Genomic DNA, 23,202 nt, shown 5'->3' with positions numbered 1-23,202 from the left:
TTAATTCATGAAATACATTTGAAGTACTCATCTGTCTTCATTTTCGCCAGAGTTTTCAAATTTTTATCTTTTTTGACCCAGAGAAACAAGAACTACTGATTTTTTGCTGCGTTTGTATCACGTTCGCCGCAATCTTATCCCGAGAGGAAGGAATTGCGATGTGTAATAAGAACAAGGACGTTCAGTGAGCGGCTTGCTCGCGTCTCGGAATTATCGGCAGCTGATAACGAGGCAAAAAAAAAAAAAAAACAAGGTTGCAAAAGATAAAACAAGGCTGCTGTTTGTATGATGAGCTCATAGGCGACGATAAAAAAAAGCAGATTAAGACGTTCGGTTTTGTTGTTCATCAAAAGGGATTATTTAAATGGATGCGCTTCCATCTGTACAGAGCATATATCGTCATAATGAATACAATACTGGTAAAAAAAAAAAAAAAAATAATCCCATTGCGGAAGAACAAAGACGTGTGAGGTATAAAACAGAAAAGATGACTCATGCGTGGATGAAGATTTTCGACTAGTTGCTTTAAACCTTCGCGTTGAAGGAAATCAGTCGTTGAGGTTGTTGACAATGATAAAATGTCCACCCTGCGGAATCTCTCAAAGAAATTCCAGTCCGTATTTAAATAACATGCTAGATGGAAAAAAGATGTCATCAGCCTTCTTTTTCCTTCACTTCTTCGCTGGTGCAATCCATTTTGTCCGCTGTCTCTTCCTGCATTTCTTCTTCTGGGACATTTTCCCGTCCGCTTTCCTGGCTTTTCGTGACATCGCAACTCTGCTCGTTCGGAAGCGGGGTGCGTTCCTCGTTGGGGGAGCCGATGGCCGCTTCGGACGCTTTGACTTCTGCTTCGTCCTCTTGTTTGACTTTGTCCTCTGGGAGCGGCTTCGCTCCGTCTTCAGTCGCCGCGTTTGTTCCCGCCTCGCTCATGTCGGTCGCCTGCTCCTTTGTCGGTAGCTCGTCTTCCGCGGCGACCTCCGACGGGGGCGCGCCCTCCTCCGCCGGTGGTGATGGGTTCGCCGCGGAAATGGCGGCTGCCTCCGAGGGGGCCGCGCTTTCCCGCTGCTGTTCGTCCTCGTCGTCGATCTCGTCCTCCAGCGGCGGGATCATGCCGCCTTCCCTTTCGCCGGGGAATATCTTGTCGGGGTAAAGCAGCCTCAGTTGCTCCTCAAAGTAGTCTTCCAAGTACAAGCCGGCGCTGCCCACTTCAGTAGTCGCCTGGAATCACCAAAACATAATCCAGAAAAAAAAAAATAATAATTAGCAATTCTCGTCTCTATCGTAATTGCGATTTGAACCCGTTTACCTTGTAGTACTTGGCACAGTTCATGAAAATGAGCCTCACGTCGGCGACAAACTCCTCGGGAGTAACGTAACGCTTGCCGTCGCTCGTCTTCCCCTCCAGCTTTTTCTTCACGAGAGATAAATCCATCGGCTTGGTGATCACCTCTTTATATTTTTTGGACTCCTGTAGGAGAGAGAAGAAAAAAAAAAGTTGTTCTATTTCCAAAACACTTTTTCAAATGTTCTACTTACGCATGCGTGCTGGAAGTGGGTGCTAAAGTCACTGCAGAAGAGAAGAAGAAGAAGCCGCTCGCATGTCTGCAAACGACAAGGAACAGTGGGGGTGTTAAAGCTGCTGCGGTGTATTTAATAAAATAAAATAAAAATCAATGCACCCTTTGGTCAACAGGTGGCAGTCTTTCTGCCACCTGCGTGTCCTGCTTGTCGCATTCGTATTGCATCTCGGGTGAGACCAGGTCTCGGCAGAAGGAGCAGAACCACTCGCCGCTGAGAGAGAGACAAGTGAGCGTTACACGAGGAGCACAAAAGACATCGAAGAAAAGTCGGCTTGTTACCTTGGCGACTCGTGCAGCAAGGGGATGTGGCAGGCCAGATGGAAAACTTTGGGACACTTGTCGCAGCACAGCAGCTCTCCTCCGTTCTGGCAAACGGCGCACCAGTCCTCGTTGGGGTCGTCCTCCGCCGCGGCGTTCTTCTCCGACGCCGGCTGGGCGCCGGGCTGAGGGCGGGGCTCGGTCGCCTGCTCCGACTCGGATTGGCGTGTGGAGAAAGGGGGGCCGATCTTGAGCTGCAGCGTGGGGCAAGCCCCCGTGCTGCTGTCGGGGAGATTCGACTGCACCTAGGCGAAAAGAAAAAAACTGCGTCTTGGCGGAGAGGAAATATTGGAACGCCTAAAGGGCGGAGTAGCGCTTACAAAACGGACTTCATCCTCGTCCTCCGGTTCGTCCTTGATGACGATAACGGGACCCGGGGACGACCTTCTCCGTCGCTTGGCTGAGGGAGCGGCTGGCGTCTCGGTGCTCGGCTTCCAGGACGGAGGCCTTCAATGTTTTGGAGGTACGTGTCATATTTCTCTAGTCGGAAATGCGGCTCTAACGTGACTCGACGTAGTTTTAACGGAGTCAAAATACAACTCGCGCGCTTGTCGTTGTTGCGACGTTCAACTCGTTTCAGTAGGGGTCACCAGACAGTCAAAATTATTGAACGAGCAGCACAAGGAATTCTTGCGTATGTTTCCAATTGTGTTCTAAATCGAGATGGATATGCTTTTGCAGTCTGAGGACGTTTAGAAAAGAAAACAGGAGCAGCTTGAGCGTTGTCTTACCCTCCGCTTTGTTCCGAAGATGTCGGTTTAATCATGGGCGAGTTGTGCCTTCCTTGAACTTGACAAATAAAAATAAAAAAAGGGGGGGGGGGGCGGTAATTACTTCTCTAGCCCATCACTTGCGGTGTGTTGTATTTATGGGATGAAACGAACCCAGTTTGTCAGTGTTTGCCGATGCTAGGCTTCTCGCCATTGTGATGGAAACGGACGGGCCGGGCCCACCGGCTTCGACCCTCTTCAGATAGGTGAAGTCTCCCAAGTTCCGCTGAAGAAAAAAAAAAAAAACTAAATCAAAACACATTGTGAAGGGAGGGGGGGGGCGTGACAAAAGCAGTGTATGGAATTGATCAGACTGACCTGGTTTGGCGGTCCATGCGAGACCCCTCCAGCGGACATGTGAGCCGGGTAGCGAAAGGTCCCCTGTGCGTTTAAAGGAATATAAGCCTTTATACTTCTAGGAGCCAAATTTAATTTCCACATCTGGTTTGATACCTGTGGAGTTGGGAACCCGGTGTTGGGCAGCATCGAGGAGTTGGGACTCCTCGTGTTGGCGTGTGCGGTCCCGAATCGGCGTCCCATCTGCGCCAAGCTGCTGTGGCCCTGAGATGGCGAGGAGCCCCCCTGGATGGGTCTGGTCGGCGGCGGTGGGCCCGGCGGGCCGTGGGATCCGTGCGGCCCGGGGAGCCGGGCGTTGGGGTACCAGGACCAATGATTGGATGCGGCCTGCCTGTGGGGCTGCTGGGAAATTTTTTCAACCTGAGACAGAGGATTTGTCAAAGCAAAGAGCGAATATATTCATGTCTGGCGTTATCCAATCAGCAGCGGCGAAGCTAAGGGAAGTCTTAACAACCTGCATCTGTAGCTGGGCGAGCGTGCTCTGGCGCTGCTGAGCTAGCGACAGCCCCCCGCTGGCCAGATCTCCTCTGGGACCTGCTTGTTGGTTGGGCATGGAGGGCTGGGCAGAGTTCCTCTCCACCACCAGAGAACCTGGAGAGCAGAAGTCAGTCGTGAAATCAGCAGGGACCCCCCCTGGTCCGTTTCAGAGGATTTACCCAGATCGACGTTTGAGGCCCAGAAACCGGAGCGACACTGGAAGCGGACAGAACTCTGAGGGATGGTGGACGGATTGCATCTGGTGCCCATCAGATAGTGGATCTGGAATAAAATCTGAAGAGATATATATATTTTTTTGATGACTCCCCATATCACGATTATTTGTTTTTTCCCGTTGAGTGTGACGTCATTCACCAATCTCTTGCAGTAGAGGAGCGCCGTGCCGCTGTGGCTGGCTGTGGCCCACTTGGTGAAACTGATCACGTGGTCCAGTTGCCGGCGTAGCAGGTTGACTTCGTCCTGCTGCTTTTTCAGACCCAGCTCGTGATCTTTGGTAAGAGTCTGCGGAAAGAACACGTTGGCGCCAAAGTCGAAAACGTTCCCAAGCTGGTTCGAGAGTCAAACCGACCTCAAGCTGGTTCGCGAGGACTTTCCCCTTTCTGTTGATCTCCATAATTAGATTGCAGATAGCCTTCTTTATTTCGTTGGTGACAGATTTTCGGTTTTCTTCAACTTGCTGCAGTCTAAAAAAAAAAAAAAAGAAATGGATAAAAATCAAACGAGGTTTGTTCCAAATTTAAAACACGACGACGGGAGAACATCAGACATACCCGCTGCTGATACAGTTGGAGACCTCCTCAATGGCCCTTCTTTTTTCTTGCAGCTGCTGCGTCATGTTCTCCAGATACTGTCGGTGGTTCCGGTACGCATCCTCCAAAAACTGATAGCTAGACACAAACCATATTTCAGCAAACTCAATCACTGATGACCATCTCATCGTTTAATTTTTTCACACGGGTAAGACAAGAACAATAAATAAAAAAAGGCTTTTTGATTGATAATATTCATACTTGTGATCTTTGTGTTTGAGCAGCTGACAGTCTCGACAGGTGAGTCGATCGCACGTCTCGCAAAAAAGTTTCAGCGGCTCCTGCTTGTGGATGTCACAAAAAACGGGCTTCTGGGATGAGACAGCTACTGCTTCTGCACGTGGGAAGGGAATGTCCATATATTAAAAAGAATCCTAAATGTCAAATTGCTTTATTGTTGCTACCTGGTGACATTTCCTTCTTTTGTTGTATCGTGTGATCCCTGGTGAACTTCACCCTCTGGTGCGCCTCGATACAGGTCACACACAAGAACTCCACGCACTCCAAACAGTAGCCCGTGGCTTCCGTGTTGTCGTCGCAACTCATACACACCTGCCGGAACAAATAAAGAAAAAACAAGTAAAGCCAGCGTTTGGACTTGAAGTCTCAAGTTCACCCGCCCAACCTGGCTGTTTTTCTCCATGGTGCTGCTCGGCACCTCGGCCGAGTCCTTGACGAAGAAATTGTCCAACATGTCCATTTCCCAGCATTCCTGTCGGCATACCGGGCAACGGATGGTACCCACTGGATGGAAAGATCATGTTATGAATCCTCTGAAATCCTCCAGGATTAATATCGATAGTGTAATGTTGGTGAGGATGTTTGACCCACATTGTTTGTTGTTTTCCACTTGGCCGAGGGGATGGAGGGAGTGGTCCCTTCTGGGTTCGACCCCCCTGAATGGTGCCGGCAGGCATCTCTTGCAGAACGAGTGAAGACAAGGAAGCAATTTGGGCTCTCGGTTGTGAAAACTCAACTTGCAGATGGGGCAGGTGTCCATGAGCCCGAATGCTCCTTGTGGTTTCGGTCTCTCCTCCCCAAGGGGCAAACTCTCTGCCTCGTTCTCCACGATGATGACTATGTCGTCATTGGCAGCAATTTTAACACTTTGATCCATTTCAATAACACGTATTGATTATTCCAACCGGTCAATCGATTGTAGCGTTACGTTGGGAAACAAAGGCCAGCCTACTTTGTGAGATGTTATACTTCGGGACATGGCAAACATATCATATTTATCATATATTGTCGGTATTAATCATATATTAGTCACGAGCTGCACTAATAACAAGCTTATATGAGAAGTATTAAAAACGATTCGGCACTGGGAGGCTAGCATCGTTAGCCACGTAGCTTCCACGTTCATTTGCTATTCAAGTCGTCCAATATAGACAATTACAAGATTTATGAATTAAAATTGTTTTTAACTAAGCCCCCCAGTGAACAACTAAACGTTATAATTCACGTTACATACGTTTTATTGAAGCCGAAATGTCAAAAAAAAGAGAGCCATCGGTTCTCTTTGACCATAACAGCCAGCCAAGCTACCCAGAATGCACCGCGGCGTCTTAAAGTGACAGTGCGCCGCTTAAGATTGCCAACTTTCATACGACACGGCCCCCATCATCCGATTTCACTAAAAAAAACAAAAACAAAAAACATGGATGGTTGGAGTTCAATAATTGTCTACGTAAGCGTGCTGTTCCACCTCCTATGTTTACATTTTCGCTCTTTGAACATGGGTGGGGTTTCCTACTGTGGCCAAAGGGCAGGCAGCACAGCTTGCTGCAAGATTTAAATATCAGATATTGCAGCGTGGAACGTTCCGTGCGCATGTTGCAGAGCTTGGGGAATTTTGATATTTTTTTTTTCCCTCATTTATTAAAAAAAAAATGAATTTGACAGCTGAGAGTCACGCTGTCCCTCTTTGCGACGGGATGAGCATGCCTTTGATAGGACTGGGTACTTACGCAGATCCACGCACGGTAAGGAACATTTGCACCACATCTGGAGATCATTATGAAATAACTGAAAATTATAACGGAGCTTTTTTTTTTTTTTTTTCCCAAAAGACCCCAAAAGACAGCGCATACAATGCTGTAAAAGTTGCTATCGAGACAGGATACAGACACATTGATGGCGCTTTGGTTTATTTCAACGAACATGAAGTGGGACAAGCCATCAGGGACAAAATAGCTGATGGAACTGTAAAAAGAGAAGACATTTTCTACTGTGGAAAGGTTTGCAATACACCAGAACTGCTCACTCACCTATTCGTGAACTGATCATCTGGAAACGGCATATTTTTTTCTGCAGCTCTGGAATACCTTCCATCCGCCAGAACTGGTCCGACCTGCTCTGGAGAGAACTTTGAGGACATTACAACTGGAATATGTCGACTTATACATCATCGAGTTGCCCACGGCGTTTAAGGTAGCGCTTTGACGCAACGCGGGTTGCATAATTAGTTATCGATGAATATTGATGACTTTTCTGCAGCCGGGAGATAACTTCTACCCCAAAGATGAGAACGGGAAGTACATTTATCATGACACAGATCTCTGTGCTACTTGGGAGGTGAGAATCAAACTGCACCCCTTAATTAATAAGTTAAGTATTAACTGTTAACTGTTAGGTAAGGGGACTACTGAGAATTCCGAATATTTGCTTAGAGTCTTTTTTTTTTTTTTTCCATTTTGTTTGCTTGCCTATTAACTATTTTCCCCTCCTGGCAAAATAAAAAAAAAAGGCTTTGGAAGCTTGCAAAGACGCCGGGTTGGCGAAATCTCTCGGCGTGTCCAACTTCAACAAACGACAGCTGGAGTTGATCCTCAACAAACCTGGACTGAAACACAAACCGGTTTCAAATCAGGTACAAATATGTACAGTAAAAAACAAAAAGGCACTTCCTGAACAAGGTAGAAGATTGCGCAACTTTGTCCGGCGTCCTTAAACTCAACAAAGGGAGCATGTTGCTGGACTAATTGTTTTGCTGTTACTAATTCTATCCTGATGATTACATCTTATCAGGTTGAATGCCATCCTTATTACACTCAGCCAAAGTTGCTGGAGTTCTGCAGGCAGAAAGAAATTGTCATCGTAGGATACAGCCCATTGGGGACATCCAGAGATGCATCCTGGTATTGCGGAGCATCTTTCTCAAAAAGCTGTTTTGTTTTAAAAAAAAATAAAAATAAAAATGGCTACGCTTAAGATGCATTTACCAACAGGGTCAACTTAACCTGCCCGCCGTTATTGGAGGACGAGCTTCTCGTGTCGCTGGCTAAAAAGTACAAGAAGACGGCAGCTCAGATTGCTCTCCGATTTAACGTGCAGAGGAGAGTTGTGGTCATCCCAAAGAGCTTCAGCCTGTCTCGAATTAAGGAGAACTTTCAGGTTTGTTTTATGAGTTAAGAAGCGTAACGTGGAATTTGGGGAAGAAAAAAAAAAAATCATCTGGCATTGCGCTATCTGTGTAGATCTTTGACTTCTGCATTTCTGAAGAAGACATGAAGGCTATTGAGGGTTTGAACAAGAATATTCGCTTTGTGGAACTCCTCATGTGAGTAAAACGTGTGTACTCTGACATTGGTATCCTTTGAATTCATCTATACGGAATATTTTTCTGTTATTCAACAGGTGGGCCGATCATCCTGAATATCCATTTCATGATGATTACTAAACAACAATTTTATGAAGTATGTGTCGACTCCTCCGCAATCATATCCCATGTGGTTTGGAGTATTCTGTATAAATCAGGGTGGGGGCAAACTTCCAAAAATATTATCTCAAGGGGGCCAATGATATAAAATATTGTATATTTAAATATGTATTGAAAATTTGACGATTTGAAATATTTTCCTTTCATTTTCGTTAAATATTTTGTTGTAATCTTGCCCAACGGGCTGGTTCAGTCCCACGGACACACCTATGATGATGTGATTTCAAATCTTTTGCAATCAGCTACATTTTTAATGATTGTTTTTGTTGTATCTCATTATTCCTGTGTGTTTTTATACTAACCATCCTTTTTTATGCATTATTATGAATACCAACCATGAAATATCAATCAATAAGCTTCATTTGACCTTTATTACGCTTGTCATGACATGTATGTACAACAAATGTACCTTGCTCGACATAGTAAAGTTTATTCAACAAAAAAAGTATGAAAATAATCATTTTAATCTCGTTTTCTTTTTTGTAGGTTTTGTTTATATTTTGAACAATTTAAACGCGTCAATGAGGACTCCACGCCGCTAGACGGCGCTAGCTCAACTAATGTAGCCCAAACAGGGACAGACGATGTTTAAAAAGTGACATCAGAAAAATAACAGTTCAATTTTTTTTTTACATTTTAACCACGACAAATATCAATTTCGTTGTCACAATATCTAAAATCAACCCTGGCAAATCGAAGTTTTTAGCCAACGTTAGCTGCGCAATGCTTGGTAGCTAAGCTAACTAAATTAGCCCCCTGATGCTAGTTTCCTGTACGCGTCAATGAATGGCGGAGGCAAATGAACGCATCAGTCAACAATGTACACTAGTAACCAATTTGGGAGGTTAGTGATGGATATTTTCAGTAACATCGAAATATCTTCAGTGGCTGAATACTGCTCGGCGTGAGTCCGCTCGGTTGGAAGTGCAGCATCGCGAAGAGATCATGTGTTACACAGGTACACACACCGAGCTAGGTTAGCATTCACAGCTAACGTCGCCATCCTGGATTGTGTTCTTTGAATTGACAAGAAGGTATGTGTTTTTCTATCAAATAATGGATAAAGTCGTCTACTCACCCCGATCGTCTATCTCCTCCGTGAGAGAAGCGTGATGGCGTTTTGGACTGACACTGCCCTCTTTGCCCTGTAGGTGAGGCGACAAAGCGCCGCAAAATCCAAGCTTTTTGCATGAATCCTAGCTGGAATAACGTTCAAAATAGCTCCATTTCATCCCTTATCCGAAACGTCATTGACGTTTTTTACACCAAGGAAGATGATGGAGGAAGTTCCGCGCGAGGAGGAACATTTGGATTTAGTCATGGCCTGGTGAAAACAACTTGGAAATATTTACTATAACACATTTACAAGACTTCTTGAGGGGGAGGAGAAGAAAAAAAAAAAAAAAAAAACATCCAAACATGTCTGCCATCGGCGAGTTTGTGCCCCCTCCGGAATGTCCCGTTTTTGAGCCAAGTTGGGAGGATTTCTCGGACCCCCTTGGATTTATCAACAAGATCCGACCCATCGCTGAGAAAACTGGCATCTGCAAGATCAGACCCCCGGAGGTAAATAAAAAAACAAAAAAACATCCACGTAACAACACGAAAACATCAACTCATATAAGTTGATTTCTAGGTGATTTCATATTTGGGCTTCTTTTCTTTTTGTCAATCTTTTCCATGGGCCTGTATTTAGAAAAACAGGACCACTTCCCATCAGTCCAATTAGAGGTCACACAAGGCTTACTGTTGTGGGCACCACCACTCAAACTCCTTCATTTTATGTTCCATAGCATAATTTTATAAGATCACCGCCCCAAAAACATAATAAAGGCGGAAAAGAGTGAGAAATTCCACTCAAATTTGATGTATTCAGCGAGCTAATTTACGTTAGCTACGTCAACTCGACGTTGGGCCTCAGGTAGCTCAGTCACGCCTCATTTTATTTTTGTCGGTTGTGCAGGCCTAAAAGGCAATATTATAAAGTTAGTTTTTTTCTCTCTCGATGGAATTGTTTTTATACGAACGATAAGTTTTAATCACAAAACAAAACAAACGAAAAAAAAATAAAACCAACGATGAAAAAGTGGGCAGGTCTTGTGATGACCACAACCCAGTCACCATTTCCTCAAACCGTCGGCAAGGGAAAGTGAATGCTAAAATTCGTATTACATCGCGATTACGCTTCTTATTTTACTTTTATGCGTCAACTTATTTCAATTTTTTTTTCTTCTCCTCTTCTACAAGGACTGGCAGCCTCCGTTTGCGTGCGACGTGCGTCACTTCCGGTTCACTCCTCGAGTACAAAGATTGAATGAACTTGAGGTGAGTTTATTATGATAAATAATAAATCAGAAAAATATGTTTCATTTTTATATTTTGGCTTGATAATTCAAATGAACCAACATTTTCCCCCACTAGATGCGCTGTACTTTTTTGGATCGCAATGCGTGAGGAAAATAAAAAGAATGGGAGGGTGCTATTCTTCACTTCCGGTTTTCTCTCATCTGCTTCCAGGCACTCACTCGGGTTAAGCTCAATTTTCTGGATCAAATTGCCAAATTCTGGGAACTGCAGGGATCCAAGATTCGTTTCCCCCACGTGGAGCGGAAGGTCCTGGATCTGTATCAACTCAGCAAGGTAAAACTGACATCTGTTGCATGCTATTTGTACAATATTCAACACCTTTTTTTTTCTGTTCAGGTTGTGTCATCCGAAGGTGGCTTTGTGACGGCGTGTAAAGAGAAGAGGTGGTCCAAAGTGAGCAGCCGAATGGGCTTTCCGCCAGGGAAAGGCACCGGCTCACTCTTGCGGTCCCACTACGAAAGGATCCTTTACCCCTACGAGCTCTTCCAGTCAGGAGCCACTCTAACTGTAAGCCATCATTTATTAATTTCTTCCCCCGGTATTTTGTTTTTTAAGCCGTTTGCACCTTTCCCGTCCCGTTAGGGCATCCAGCAACTGTACGAGGATGGAGACGACGGCGAGGAAGTGGATGAAGGAGTCGGCGAGGAGGCCGCGGAAGAGGACGAGCAAGAGGAAGACGAGGACAAAGACAAAGACGGAGAGGTTGATGCAGCGCAGGTGAAAGAGCGCCCGCTGGCTGAAAGACGCTCAAGGCGACTTAAATCAGAGGCGGGTGTCAAGAAGGATATTTTTTTTATCCTGTTGACTGAATTACGTCAGATAAATTGTTTTGTTTTTGTCTTACCAGAGGGAAAACAAAGAACCCAAAGGCCTCAAACTCTTCGGTGCCAGTCCCAAGATGGTGGACTTAGAAATTGTGTCAGCAGGTAAAAAAAAAAAAACACGGATCAAACCCGGCATTTTTGCTTTCCGTCGTGAAATGCAATCGTCATCTTAAAAGTGTTTCCCTTCGGCGTTTAGACGACGGCTACACCAAAAAACACCGTCACCTCAAAGCTCAAGCCTTCGCCATCAAAATGAGACCACGCAAGGAGACGCTGGAAGTCAACTTTGTGAGTGTGGGACTGCACTTTTTTTTTGTCAACTCCGGTGGCTTTCCTAACGTGGTGATCCGTATCCCCCAGATCGACCTATACTTCTGTCTGATGTGCGGGCGTGGCGACGAGGAGGATCGCCTGCTGCTGTGCGACGGCTGCGACGACAGCTACCACACCTTCTGCCTCATTCCGCCTCTGCACGATGTGCCCAAAGGTGACTGGCGTTGCCCCAAGTGTGTCGCTGAGGTAAACCCAACACGACAATGCTCAATTTCCCCTTCTGTATTATTATTTTTGGTTTCATTCCCCCCCCCCCCCCTCTTATGCTTACGTAGGAGTGCAGTAAGCCCAGAGAGGCGTTTGGCTTTGAGCAGGCGGTGAGGGAATACTCGCTCCAGAGTTTCGGAGAAATGGCCGACCAGTTCAAGTCGGACTACTTCAACATGCCAGTCCATGTATGCAAACAATTAGTCTTCATGACCTTGTGCACATATACTAAAGTTTTTTTTTTCCCCAGATGGTGCCCACCGAGCTTGTGGAGAAAGAATTCTGGCGCCTGGTGAGCAGCATCGAGGAGGACGTCATCGTGGAGTACGGCGCTGACATCAGCTCGAAGGACGTAGGCAGCGGATTCCCCGTCCGAGACGGAAAGAGGAGGCTGCTGGGAGATGAGGAGGTGAGCGAGATCTTTTTTTAAATGGTTACAAATAGTCACGGATCTCGTTCCTGTTAGGAGTACGCCAATTCTGGCTGGAATTTAAACAACATGCCGGTGTTGGAGCAGTCGGTCCTCGCGCACATCAATGTGGACATCTCAGGCATGAAGGTGCCTTGGCTCTACGTCGGCATGTGTTTCTCCTCCTTCTGCTGGCACATCGAGGACCACTGGAGTTACTCCATTAATTTCCTCCATTGGTAAGATTGTTAAAAAAAAAAAAGACGCTCGTCTTCGTCACCTGTCGCAAAAAAAAAAGGTTTTCACCTTTTCGGACATCAGGGGCGAGCCGAAGACCTGGTATGGAGTGCCGGCGTCGGCAGCGGAGCAACTCGAGGCGGTGATGAAGAAGTTAGCTCCGGAATTGTTTCAGTCCCAGCCCGACCTCCTCCATCAGCTGGTCACCATCATGAACCCCAACATCCTCATGGAGCACGGTGTGCCTGTATGTGACCTCCACCACACTTCATCCACTTTTATTTTGGATGACATTAATGACATTATGTTTCCTTTCTAGGTGTACAGGACCAATCAGTGCGCAGGGGAGTTTGTGGTGACCTTTCCGCGAGCTTACCACAGCGGCTTCAATCAGGGCTACAATTTTGCCGAGGCGGTTAACTTCTGCACCGCCGATTGGGTAAGGCGTCCTCCAAGGTTCACTAACGAGTCCCGTGGAAATCCGAATCCGATTTCGTCCTTCGCAGTTACCGATGGGCCGTCAGTGCGTGGCCCATTACCGACGCCTTCATCGCTATTGCGTCTTCTCTCACGATGAGCTGCTGTGCAAGATGGCCGCCGATCCCGAGAGCCTAGACGTGGAGCTGGCCGCCGCCGTCGTCAAGGAGATGGGGGAAATGATGGACGAGGAGACTCAGCTCAGAAAGACAGTGGAAGAAATGGTCGGTGATTTTTGTCAAACATTGTTTACAAAAAAATAACTTGTTGTCCTTTGCCTGTAGGGGGTGCTGTCCTCCGAACAGGAAGTTTTCGAGCTGGTCCCCGACGACGAGCGGCAGTGCCACAAGTGCAAGACCACCTGTTTCCTGTCGGCGCTCACCTGCTCTTGTTCTCCGGATCGACTAGTTTGTCTCCACCATGCGGCAGATCTCTGCGACTGCCCTCTCAGCAACAAGTGCCTCAGGTAAGTTCTTCAAAAACAATTTTTGGGGGGGGGGGCACGACTTAGCTTAAGTACACGTCGTCATGTTCAGATATCGCTACAATCTGGAGGAGTTTCCCGCCATGCTGTACGGCGTGAAGAATCGTGCGCAGTCGTATGACACTTGGGCAAAAAGGATCAACGAGGCCTTGGCTGCAGACCAGAAGAACAAAAAAGGTTTCCACCCATCTCGGTTATTCACAACCACTTTTTATGTGGGGAAATGATCCACTTTCACTACATTTGTACATCTCCCATAGATTTAATTGAGCTCAAGGTTTTGCTGGAGGACGCAGAGGACAGGAAGTACCCGGAGAATTCTCTATTCCGCCGCCTCCGAGAAATGGTGAAAGAGGCCGAGACCTGCTCGTCTGTAGCTCAGATGTTGCTCAGCCGCAAACAGAGACACAGGTAAGGTGACGCCACAAGCAAGATTCACGCGTTGACCACGCGCTAATTAGCTTTTTTTTTTATTTTTATTTTTTTTTCGCCAACCCACAGCAGCCGCCTGCGTTCGGAGAGCAGTCGGAACCGAAGCAAGCTGACTGTGGACGAGCTCAAGGCCTTTGTGGAGCAGCTTTACAAGCTGCCTTGCGTCATCAGCCAGGCCACACAAGTGAAGGTTCGTATCACCAAAAAATATGTTGACCAAAAAAAAAAAAAATGTGGAGTGATTGTTTGCCTGGCACGTGTTTACAGGAGTTACTTGAGAACGTGGAAGAGTTCCACGAGCGGGCCCAGGTCGCGCTGGCCGACGAACTGCCCGATTCCTCTAAGCTGCAGGCCCTTCTGGACATGGGCAGCGGCCTGGATGTGGAGTTACCTGAGCTTCCTCGCCTCAAACAAGAGCTCCAGCAAGCCCGTTGGCTCGATGAGGTTGGCCTTGAAATATCTGACGTAATAGCGGTCCTCAAACTGGGGTTCCCGGGGACATTAAAGGTCTTTCAGCTGTGACGTGGAGATCTTCAAATGACATTTGTGTTCTTTTCAAGGTGCGCGTCACTTTGACGGAGCCTCACCGCGTCACCCTGGAGCTGATGAAGAGGCTCATCGATTCCGGGGTGGGCCTCGCTCCCCATCTCGCCGTGGAGAAGGCGATGGCTGAACTGCAGGAGATCCTCACCGTCTCTGAAAAATGGGAGGACAAGGCCCGTGCTTGCTTGCAGGCCAGGTATTTCTCCACAGATGTGTGCTAAGTGTTGCTTAAAAGTAGCAAGATGAGTCACTCCCGCCTCATTGTCTTGAAACAAAAGACCTCGGCACAGTATGGTGACGTTGGAAAGTATCGTGCTGGAGGCCAGGAACATTCCAGCATACCTACCCAATATTTTAGCTCTACGAGATGCCCTGCAAAAAGCCAAAGACTGGACTGCTAAGGTGGACGCTATTCAGGTACCGAATATATTCCGTTACAAAAACAAAATATTTTCATCTGACTTCACAGTGACGTCGATCTTTTATATCTCCAACACAGAGCGGGAGTAGCTACGCTTACCTGGAGCAGTTGGAGAACCTGCTGGCTCGGGGTCGTTCCATTCCCGTCCGTCTCGATCCGCTGGCCCAGGTGGAGTCGCAAGTTGCCTCGGCGCGAGCCTGGAGGGAGAGGACCGGCCGCACCTTTCTCAAAAAGAACTCGACATACACTCTACTCCAGGTACGATGTCGCATCTCAGGTTAGTGCTGGGAACGGAAAAAAATCAAATAAAAAAAATTGAAGTCGTGATTGTAGTACTTCCTGTGATGATTCATATGGTCTTTTAAGGTTCTCAGTCCTCGCGTGGACATCGGCGTGTACGGCAACAGCAAGAGCAAGCGGAAACGAGTGAGGGAGCTGATGGAGAAAGACCGAGGAGGCTTCGACCCGGACAACTTGAGCGACGTGGACGAGAACCCGGAGGCGTCGCGAGACCCCTCCACCGTGGTCGCTGCCTTCAAAGCCAAAGAGCAGAAAGAGGTGGAAGCCATCCACTCGCTTCGCGCCGCTAACCTGGCCAAGATGGCCATGGCGGATCGAATCGAGGAAGTCAAGTTCTGCCTCTGTCGGAAGACGGCCAGCGGCTTCATGCTGCAGTGCGAGCTGTGCAAGGATTGGTTCCACGGTGTGTGCGTGCCTCTGCCCAAGACGGGAACGCAGAAGAAGCTCGGCGCCGGTTGGCAGAGCAATAGCAAGGACTCCAAATTTCTCTGCCCGCTGTGTCAACGGTCCAGGCGGCCGAGGTTGGAGACCATTTTGTCTCTGCTGGTGTCGCTGCAGAAGCTTCCTGTGAGACTACCAGAAGGCGAGGCCCTCCAGTGTTTAACTGAGAGGGCCATGAGCTGGCAGGTATGGCTTCTCAAAACATTTTTGGGGTCACCCCACACATCTCCTGGACCTTGAACATTTGACATATGTTAACTCATTGTCAACGTTGCTACCAGGACCGGGCACGTCGAGCTCTGGCCACGGAGGAACTTTCGTCGGCTTTGGCAAAGCTGTCCGTTTTGAGCCAGCGCATGGTGGAGCAGGCGGCACGGGAGAAGACGGAGAAGATCATCAACGCCGAGTTACAGAAAGCCGCAGCCAACCCCGACTTGCAGGTAAGACGACGGCCGAAATCCACCATAAGACGACACTTGAGAGAACCTTTATTGTTGTCTTCTAGGGTCACATCCAGACCTTCCAGCAGTCAGGCTTCAGCAGAGCCACGTCGCCTCGCCAGTCCGTGGACTACGACGACGAGGAGACGGACTCAGATGAGGACATCCGGGAGACGTACGGTTACGACATGAAGGTAAAACCCAGACATGAAATCAATCGGAGCTTCAACGCTCGTGCCTTATATATAATTCTTCATGTTGTGTTTTCCAGGACCCAGGTGAGGTGAAACCATACCTCTTCTGCGACGACGAGATCCCGGTTAAATCCGAAGAGGTGGTTAGTCACATGTGGCCGACGGCCACGCCTTCGTTCTGCGCCGAACACGCCTACTCCTCAGCTTCCAAGTCTGTCGTACAAAGTAAGGCGTTAGTGATTCCCAAACGATTGTTTACCATGATGGAAAATAATTTATTTATTTTTTCTTCCAGATGTGGGAACGCCAAGAAAGCAGCCCAGGAAGACTCCTCTGGTACCTCGCAGTCTGGAGCCGCCGGTGTTGGAGCTGTCTCCGCAAGCCAAAGCCCAGCTAGAGGAGCTGATGATGCTGGGTGACCTGCTGGAAGTGTCTCTAGATGAGACCCAGCACATTTGGAGGATCCTGCAGGCCACTCATCCCCCCTTGGAGGAGAGATTCCTACAGGTTATGGAGGTATAGGCACCATTTGCTTATTTTTTAACTGGATAGAATATTTTTGTAACTTCACTTACATTTTTTTTTTTTTTTCACAGCCCGATGACGGTCCGATGGAGAAGTCTTTGAAAATTAAGATCAAGGATTCAGAGAAGAAGAGGAAGAGGAAGCTGGAGCGAGCCGAGCACCACCACCATCACCACCACCATCACCATCACATGTTGATGTCCTCTGCCGGCGGGGCCGGGACGCATGGCGGCGTGCGACCGTCCAAGTCCAAAGAACTAAAAAGGGCCGGCTTGGAGCTCAGCCTCGGGGGTAAAGCCAAGAAGAAGAAGCTGAAACTGGGCTTGGATAAGAACCGGGAGATGAAGCAGCTGGCTAAACGTTTAGCCAAGGAGGAGAAAGAGAGGAAGCGGAAGGAGAAAGCCGCCGCTAAGGCAGAGGCCATCAGAGAAGGGCTGGAGAAGAGGAAGGAGAAGAAGATTCTCGACATTCCCTCCAAGTACGAGTGGTCCGGTGCCGAAGACTCCAACGACGAGAACGCCGTGTGCGCGGCCAAAAACTGTCAAAGACCGTGTAAAGACAAGGTGAAACACACACACACACAAAAAAAAATCACTAGATTACAAATAATTGATAGACACATTGACAGATTACATGTTAACAGATGTCAGCAATATGTTCCACCATGTTTATACTTAACTACGTATTAACTCGATTCACTGTAAAGCTACTAAGGAGCAAGGTTATTATAGTTAACTCAAAATTGAAGGGGAAAAAAAAAATCATTTGGTGTCCCACGCTTGTAGAATTTTCTTTGAGTTAATCTCAAACATGTTCCCGTAATGAACGCCATGGAATTTGATAGTATACGGACAGCTGACGACAGCACTAGAACACCTTAAAGAGAGTTACGGGTAACATATTAACAGGGCGAGTCGTCGCCGACGCTTTTGCGAGACGCCACGAGGCTCGCCACCGAGTTAACAAATGGCCAGTCTGCGACGGCCAATCACAGCCGTGGAATTTGGTAGGCTTGCCGCAGGGGCGGAATTGTATTTGTACTGGTGGTCTGAAAATATTTTGAAATAGGCTCACTCATATCTATTAAAATTCAATCTCGAGGCAACGTAACTTTCTTTTTGGTTTCCAAGGTGGACTGGGTACAATGCGACGGCGGCTGCGACGAATGGTTCCACCAAGTTTGCGTGGGCGTCTCCTGCGAAATGGCCGAGAACGAAGACTACATCTGCGTGGACTGCTCCCTCAAGGCCGTCGGATCCAGGCGGGGAGGGGGCTCGACCCAAACCCCCGAGGAAACCGTGGTGATGCTGGCCGCGCCAGGACTACTGGCGGCCGGCGCCTCTTGGCCCCGCCCCCCCGCCACCGCCGTCCATCTAAACCCGGCGGAGGAGCCTCCTCAGAACAGTTAGCACTACGTCGGGCCTGAAAAATCCAGAATGGCAATAGACCCTTTCCACGTAGAAGGCTATTTCTCGAACTTCCTGCATCATCAACCTCAACACACAAATATTTGTCAGCCTTCTCGGACCCGATCAGAGTTTTAACTCGAGCAACATTTCTCCCACGCTTTCAATAACCAATCAACAAACTCCTCCAGACTTGTCTGGTTAGGTTAAAAACAAAATGGTTGTAATGTAGTGGAATTATTTATAATGTATATAGCTTCCAAAGCAATTAAAATAATGGGTTGTGGCATTTTTGGTTTCTCACCTTTTAATAAACGATTGCTAGTCAAACAACTGATTATTCTGTAGTTTGTTTCGTCTTTTTCAGAAAGGAATGTGCTGGAGGAGGAAGAGGAGGAGGTGGGGGGGGGGGGGCTACTCATAACTTGCCCCCGGGTACATTCTGGCGTAAACTCGCCTCAACCGCTTTTGTCGTCTTGGTCGCAGTGAGTCGCCAGTACTGAGAACTTCTTGAATTATGATCGCTTGTCTTCTGTGTTATTTTCAGCTTCTGTGTCTTTTAGTTGAAAATAATAATAAATCACATTTGTAGTATTTTCTTGCATTTAAAAAAATATCTGATGTCACCAAAAAATTGAATTGTCACTCCAATCGACCAATGAATGAAATTAAAATGGCGATATTTGATATTATGCATTAGTGGCGCAAATGACAAGGTCAAACTTTTCTAGGTGCTTTTCCATCATTTTGAATGTCAAGTTTAAGCCATGCACTTTGACCTCAGGCGGGCGGCCACATGACGGCAAAGAATGGAGGCTGGCCTAAGTTTAGCGTTACAAGCCCCCGCCTCTTCCTCACCCCCCACTTTTGCTCTTGTCTTTAAATTCTAAATCTTGAGCATTTACTCAAGCACACGCGTGAGGCATAAGATGATGGGTAAGCTGGCTCGTTTCTCAACGCTCACCTTTGACTTCGGTGTGATGAATAAAATCCCAATTTCTCATTTTTAGCTGACGCCGCCAAGGTGGCCCTCCGGAATGGCGCCGCCGTCCCCGCACGAGAACCCACCTCGGAGGTGAAGATGGAGGAAAGGGGCCAGTGGAGCAACAAGGTGGAATTCATCTTGTCCGTCGCCGGATCCATCATCGGCCTGGGAAACATGTGGCGCTTTCCGTACCTCTGCTATAAGAACGGAGGAGGTGAGGAATTCGATTCTTAAAAAAAAAAAAACGTCCCCCTCCCAATGTTTTGTTATCACGCTCGGCAAATACAGAACAAAGACTTGCTTGTTTTTGACCCCTGCTGTTTTGTTGAAATGTAAATGAGCTCCTGTCTTCTTCATCCTTTAAAGAGATCATTTTCACCCCCTTTTTTTTTTTTTTTTTGGGAGGGGAGGGGAGGGGGGTGTCTTGAAACTCGCATGCGCTCCCTCTGCTTTGCCTCGGCGGGGTGGCAAGGTCAAAGTTCAGGTTCTAGCCGGGTCACACAGCTGTTGTTGCTCCTCACTCGCAACAGCTGTCCCCGCAGAGAGGTGGAAATGTGAGCGTGCCGCCAAACATCTCAGGCCACCCACCACAAGGGAAAGAAGACCCCTCCAGCTTGACTTTCACCAAGAAAGGAACCCCCCCGAATAACTAAGCGTCTGCTTTCTCCACTTCTCAGGTGCCTTCCTCATCCCGTACCTCATCTTCCTTTTTGCCTGCGGAGTTCCCGTCTTCTTCCTGGAGACGGCCCTCGGACAGTTCACCAGCCAGGGAGGAGTGACGTGCTGGAGAAAAATCAGCCCCTTGTTTGAAGGTACAAACAAGGATAGGAAAAGTCTACACACCCCTGAGATTTTTTTTCTAATACAATTTAAAAAAAAAAAAAAAAAAAAGTCTCATTTATGTACATTTTTTTAATTGTCTTCAGGTCTTGGTTATGGCACACAAGTGATCGTGACCCTGCTGAACTTCTACTACATCATAGTCCTGGCTTGGGGGATGTTCTATCTATCTTTCTCCTTCTCCTGGGATCTACCTTGGTCTTCCTGCAACAACTCATGGAACACAGGTAATAAAAAAAAGATTTAAATTTAGATTCGTGCCCTCAGAATGACCTCATGACTTCTCCAGAAAACTGCGTGGAGTTCCAGAGGAGAAACACCTCCGTCAACCAAACCATCTTCCTCAATGCTACATCTCCGGTCATGGAGTTCTGGGAGTGAGTTCTCAAGTCGTGATGGTCAATCATGTTGCCATGTGACTCCTCTACACTGATTTTTGGTCTGGTCAGGAGACGAGCTCTGAGGATCTCGCCCGGGATCGACCACATGGGCTCGCTTAACTGGGATCTGGTCCTGTGTCTGTTCATCGCCTGGGTCATGTGCTACTTCTGCATCTGGAAGGGGGTGAAATCCACAGGAAAAGTAGGTGGCGACTGAAAAAAAAGATTTACATCTATGGAAACACAACCTTTATGAATATTTAGGTGGTCTACTTCACTGCAACCTTCCCTTATCTGATGCTGATCGTGCTTCTGGTGAGGGGACTCACCCTACCTGGTGCAGGGATTGGGATTCAGTTTTACCTCTACCCTGATTTGGGACGTCTAGGAGACCCTCAGGTACCAAAATGCAACTTCAGACATAGTTTCAAATACAACTGCTTTATGAAGCAATTCTGAAGCTTCATGGAACAATATGACCTTCCCACTGCAAAAAATCCCCAATGAGAGCCTTTTTTAGTGTTGTGCCCCCTGCTGGTGAGGATGCAGCAGATGCAGGTTCCCCATGGTTTTCTGCTGTGGAAGCCCGCTGGGTCCATCTGCGCTGTAAACTGGGACTATAAACAGGAGAGCGAGTTGTCTTCTTGTTTTGCTCCTTTGTTGTGGTTGGGCCCTGTTTTGAAATCGCGGTTTGCTTGGTTTAATAATTATCCGAGTTATTACTTCTGCAATAGTCAATGATTGTCCTCGGATTGTATATCCGGTGCATGCCATGCGCACTTGTATACTTTTTTTTTTCCCCCCCTACTTTTTCATAACTTTCCTATTATTGTTTTTTTTTTTTTTTTTTTTGAAGGTATGGATGGATGCTGGGACCCAAATCTTTTTTTCCTATGCCATTTGCTTAGGCTCTTTGACAGCACTAGGCAGCTATAACAAATACAATAACAACTGCTACAGGTAGGATTGGCTTTTCCCCCTCGTGTATATTAATTCTGCATAAAAAAAAGGGGAAAAACTATAAATAAATTGTCTGTATTGCAGAGATTGCCTGGCGTTGTGCTTTCTGAACAGCGGCACCAGTTTTGTGGCCGGATTTGCCATCTTTTCCATTTTGGGTTTCATGTCTTACGAGCAGAACGTTCCCATCTCGGAAGTGGCGGAATCCGGTGAGACTGGACGCCTGTACGGTTAATTTTTCAAGCGAATGTAATTTCAAATGGAATCTGTTTATCAGGCCCCGGTTTAGCTTTCATTGCTTACCCACGCGCCGTGACCATGATGCCCTTCTCTCCGCTTTGGGCCGCCCTCTTCTTCATCATGATTGTTTTTCTTGGCCTGGACAGTCAGGTGAGGATTATTCCACGCTGCTGTGTCAATCGTGATGATTAAAGCGACACTCTTTTTATTTATTTTGAAAGTTTGTATGCGTGGAAAGCCTGGTGACCGCCATCGTCGACATGTACCCCGCCACTTTCCGCCGGAAAAACCGCCGGGAGCTCTTCCTCCTCCTTGTGGTCTTCCTCTCCTTCCTGGTGGGCCTTATCATGCTCATGGAGGTAAGCGTGGGGATGACGGACACAGCTCGGGGAGCCTCAGAGTGTTGGAGTCCATTTTTCTTTTTCAGGGTGGCATGTACGTCTTCCAGCTCTTTGATTACTACGCCGCTAGTGGCATGTGTCTTCTCTTCATGGGCCTCTTTGAGACTGTCTGCATTGCATGGGTCTACGGTAAGCCACCATCTTTTTTTTTTTTTTTTTTTAAAAGCTATCTCCAAAAAAAAAAAAAAAAATTAAAATGGGGACCCTTCAGGTGCTGATCGCTTTTATGACAACATTGAAGACATGATTGGCTACCGTCCAGGACCTTACATCAAGTACTGCTGGATGTTCTTCACCCCGGCTACGTGTATTGTGAGTTGACTTTTTTTTTTTTTTTTTTTTACAATGAATGACAATCATGCCTAACTTTTCGTTTTCTTGATTGTCTCCCCAGGGTACTTTTGCCTTCTCCCTTATTAAATACACACCCTTAAAATACAACAATGAGTATGTCTATCCGTGGTGGGGCTACGTGATTGGCTGGCTGCTGGCTCTCTCCTCCATGGTCTGCATCCCCCTGTGGATGGCCTATAAGATCAGCACCACTCAGGGAACGTTCAGGGAGGTAATCCTACTTTGGTCCTTGCTTTCATAAATGTTTATAGCGCACTTCGGCATCTCTGGACTTTTTGTGTCTTCCCTATAGCGCATCCGGCTGCTCATCACACCATCTGAGGACTTGCCCAAAACCAAGAGAGAGCAAGAGAGGTTGCTGGCCATTTTTGCCCCTGAGGAAGACACCGGGAGGAATAAAAATAGCTACCATCCTGTGTCGGAGCAAGATTCAAATTTATGAGGCGCCGGTGGAGCTACGCAGGTGGATTTTGGTTCAATTTTAAGAGCTGATTAGAATTAAAGACATATAAATCATTAATAGCTTGCTTGTGGATGCAGCCATCTCTAATTCCAATTACTGTGCATAGCCCCAAAGCCCTGTTTGTATTATAATATTATCTCATCATAAGTGATTTGTATTTCTAAGTATGCAGTTTTATTTTGCAATGTCAACAAGATTTCTGTGCTCACTGTTGTAGAACTAATGTCACTGTAGTTTTTTTCTTTTATACGTTAACAAATTGTCTGTACAAAGAAAATTTGAAGTCTCTTTTTAAATAAAATCCTCGGTGGATGTATCTATTGTCTGCGTTAATAATAATTGTACGCATTAACTGCTATGTTGTCCATATGTATAAAAGGATTTTTGTCATACATGATAATAAAGTGTGGCCCACTCCAGCATTTAAATTGCCCATCCAAATTACCCCGTTATGGCACGAATGATATATTTTTATCGTTTATTTAA

The 23,202-nt window shown here is 46.9% G+C and overlaps 4 protein-coding genes across 14 annotated transcripts; 3 read left to right on the top strand and 1 right to left on the bottom strand.

Annotated features, from left to right (window-relative positions):
- Window positions 1-316: 316 nt before the first annotated feature.
- trim24 (tripartite motif containing 24) lies at window positions 317-10,290 on the bottom strand. 8 transcript variants are annotated; one of them, XM_085901875.1, is made up of 21 exons: window positions 9,132-10,290; window positions 6,603-7,177; window positions 5,164-5,409; window positions 4,958-5,076; window positions 4,737-4,884; window positions 4,534-4,666; window positions 4,294-4,410; window positions 4,092-4,206; window positions 3,878-4,024; window positions 3,682-3,796; window positions 3,480-3,616; window positions 3,122-3,367; window positions 2,987-3,049; window positions 2,783-2,894; window positions 2,630-2,687; window positions 2,219-2,345; window positions 1,860-2,143; window positions 1,680-1,791; window positions 1,537-1,602; window positions 1,307-1,468; window positions 318-1,218 (listed from the first exon to the last, which is right to left on the bottom strand). In XM_085901875.1, exons 2-21 carry the CDS (start codon window positions 6,664-6,666, stop codon window positions 655-657), a joined length of 3,135 nt encoding a protein of 1,044 aa, XP_085758001.1. In that variant the 5' UTR covers window positions 6,667-7,177; window positions 9,132-10,290; the 3' UTR covers window positions 318-654. The 8 variants fall into 8 exon arrangements, with proteins under 8 accessions (XP_085757998.1, XP_085758001.1, XP_085758002.1 ...); XM_085901876.1 differs by having other exon boundaries at window positions 319-1,218; window positions 3,122-3,364; window positions 9,132-10,289; XM_085901873.1 differs by having other exon boundaries at window positions 321-1,218; window positions 3,122-3,385; window positions 9,132-10,289.
- On the top strand, window positions 6,066-8,510 carry LOC147040254 (aldo-keto reductase family 1 member D1-like). Its single transcript, XM_085901913.1, has 9 exons — window positions 6,066-6,317; window positions 6,405-6,572; window positions 6,649-6,765; window positions 6,832-6,909; window positions 7,082-7,204; window positions 7,363-7,472; window positions 7,563-7,728; window positions 7,812-7,894; window positions 7,972-8,510. Exons 1-9 carry the CDS (start codon window positions 6,225-6,227, stop codon window positions 8,012-8,014), a joined length of 981 nt encoding a protein of 326 aa, XP_085758039.1. The 5' UTR covers window positions 6,066-6,224; the 3' UTR covers window positions 8,015-8,510.
- kdm5a (lysine demethylase 5A) lies at window positions 8,601-18,426 on the top strand. Of its 4 annotated transcripts, none has more exons than XM_085901869.1 (30): window positions 8,602-9,087; window positions 9,205-9,619; window positions 10,301-10,378; window positions 10,571-10,693; window positions 10,757-10,927; window positions 11,003-11,137; window positions 11,268-11,346; window positions 11,441-11,532; window positions 11,605-11,763; window positions 11,853-11,972; window positions 12,035-12,193; window positions 12,251-12,432; window positions 12,515-12,677; window positions 12,750-12,869; window positions 12,937-13,131; window positions 13,192-13,373; window positions 13,444-13,568; window positions 13,652-13,802; window positions 13,893-14,013; window positions 14,091-14,267; window positions 14,384-14,562; window positions 14,645-14,783; window positions 14,866-15,045; window positions 15,154-15,714; window positions 15,810-15,968; window positions 16,034-16,162; window positions 16,240-16,387; window positions 16,458-16,678; window positions 16,759-17,250; window positions 17,818-18,426. In XM_085901869.1, exons 2-30 carry the CDS (start codon window positions 9,473-9,475, stop codon window positions 18,094-18,096), a joined length of 5,166 nt encoding a protein of 1,721 aa, XP_085757995.1. In that variant the 5' UTR covers window positions 8,602-9,087; window positions 9,205-9,472; the 3' UTR covers window positions 18,097-18,426. The 4 variants fall into 4 exon arrangements, with proteins under 4 accessions (XP_085757992.1, XP_085757995.1, XP_085757994.1 ...); XM_085901868.1 differs by having other exon boundaries at window positions 11,003-11,188; XM_085901866.1 differs by having other exon boundaries at window positions 8,601-9,087; window positions 11,003-11,188; window positions 11,441-11,763.
- Window positions 18,427-18,544: 118 nt separating this feature from the next.
- Window positions 18,545-23,169, top strand: LOC147040251 (sodium- and chloride-dependent GABA transporter 2-like). The gene is made up of 14 exons (XM_085901897.1): window positions 18,545-19,292; window positions 19,756-19,890; window positions 20,005-20,145; window positions 20,208-20,295; window positions 20,368-20,500; window positions 20,563-20,697; window positions 21,155-21,258; window positions 21,343-21,467; window positions 21,536-21,648; window positions 21,720-21,857; window positions 21,926-22,028; window positions 22,111-22,211; window positions 22,294-22,464; window positions 22,546-23,169. The coding sequence occupies exons 1-14, from the start codon at window positions 19,175-19,177 to the stop codon at window positions 22,693-22,695; spliced, it is 1,755 nt and encodes a 584-aa protein (XP_085758023.1). The 5' UTR covers window positions 18,545-19,174; the 3' UTR covers window positions 22,696-23,169.
- The last annotated feature ends 33 nt before the right edge of the window (window positions 23,170-23,202 follow it).

Source organism: Syngnathus leptorhynchus, chromosome 21, assembly GCF_054491065.1.
Source record: "Syngnathus leptorhynchus isolate UIUO chromosome 21, UIUO_Slep, whole genome shotgun sequence".
Taxonomy (NCBI): Eukaryota; Metazoa; Chordata; class Actinopteri; order Syngnathiformes; family Syngnathidae; genus Syngnathus; species Syngnathus leptorhynchus.
This window is presented reverse-complemented; position numbering and strand designations above follow the sequence as displayed.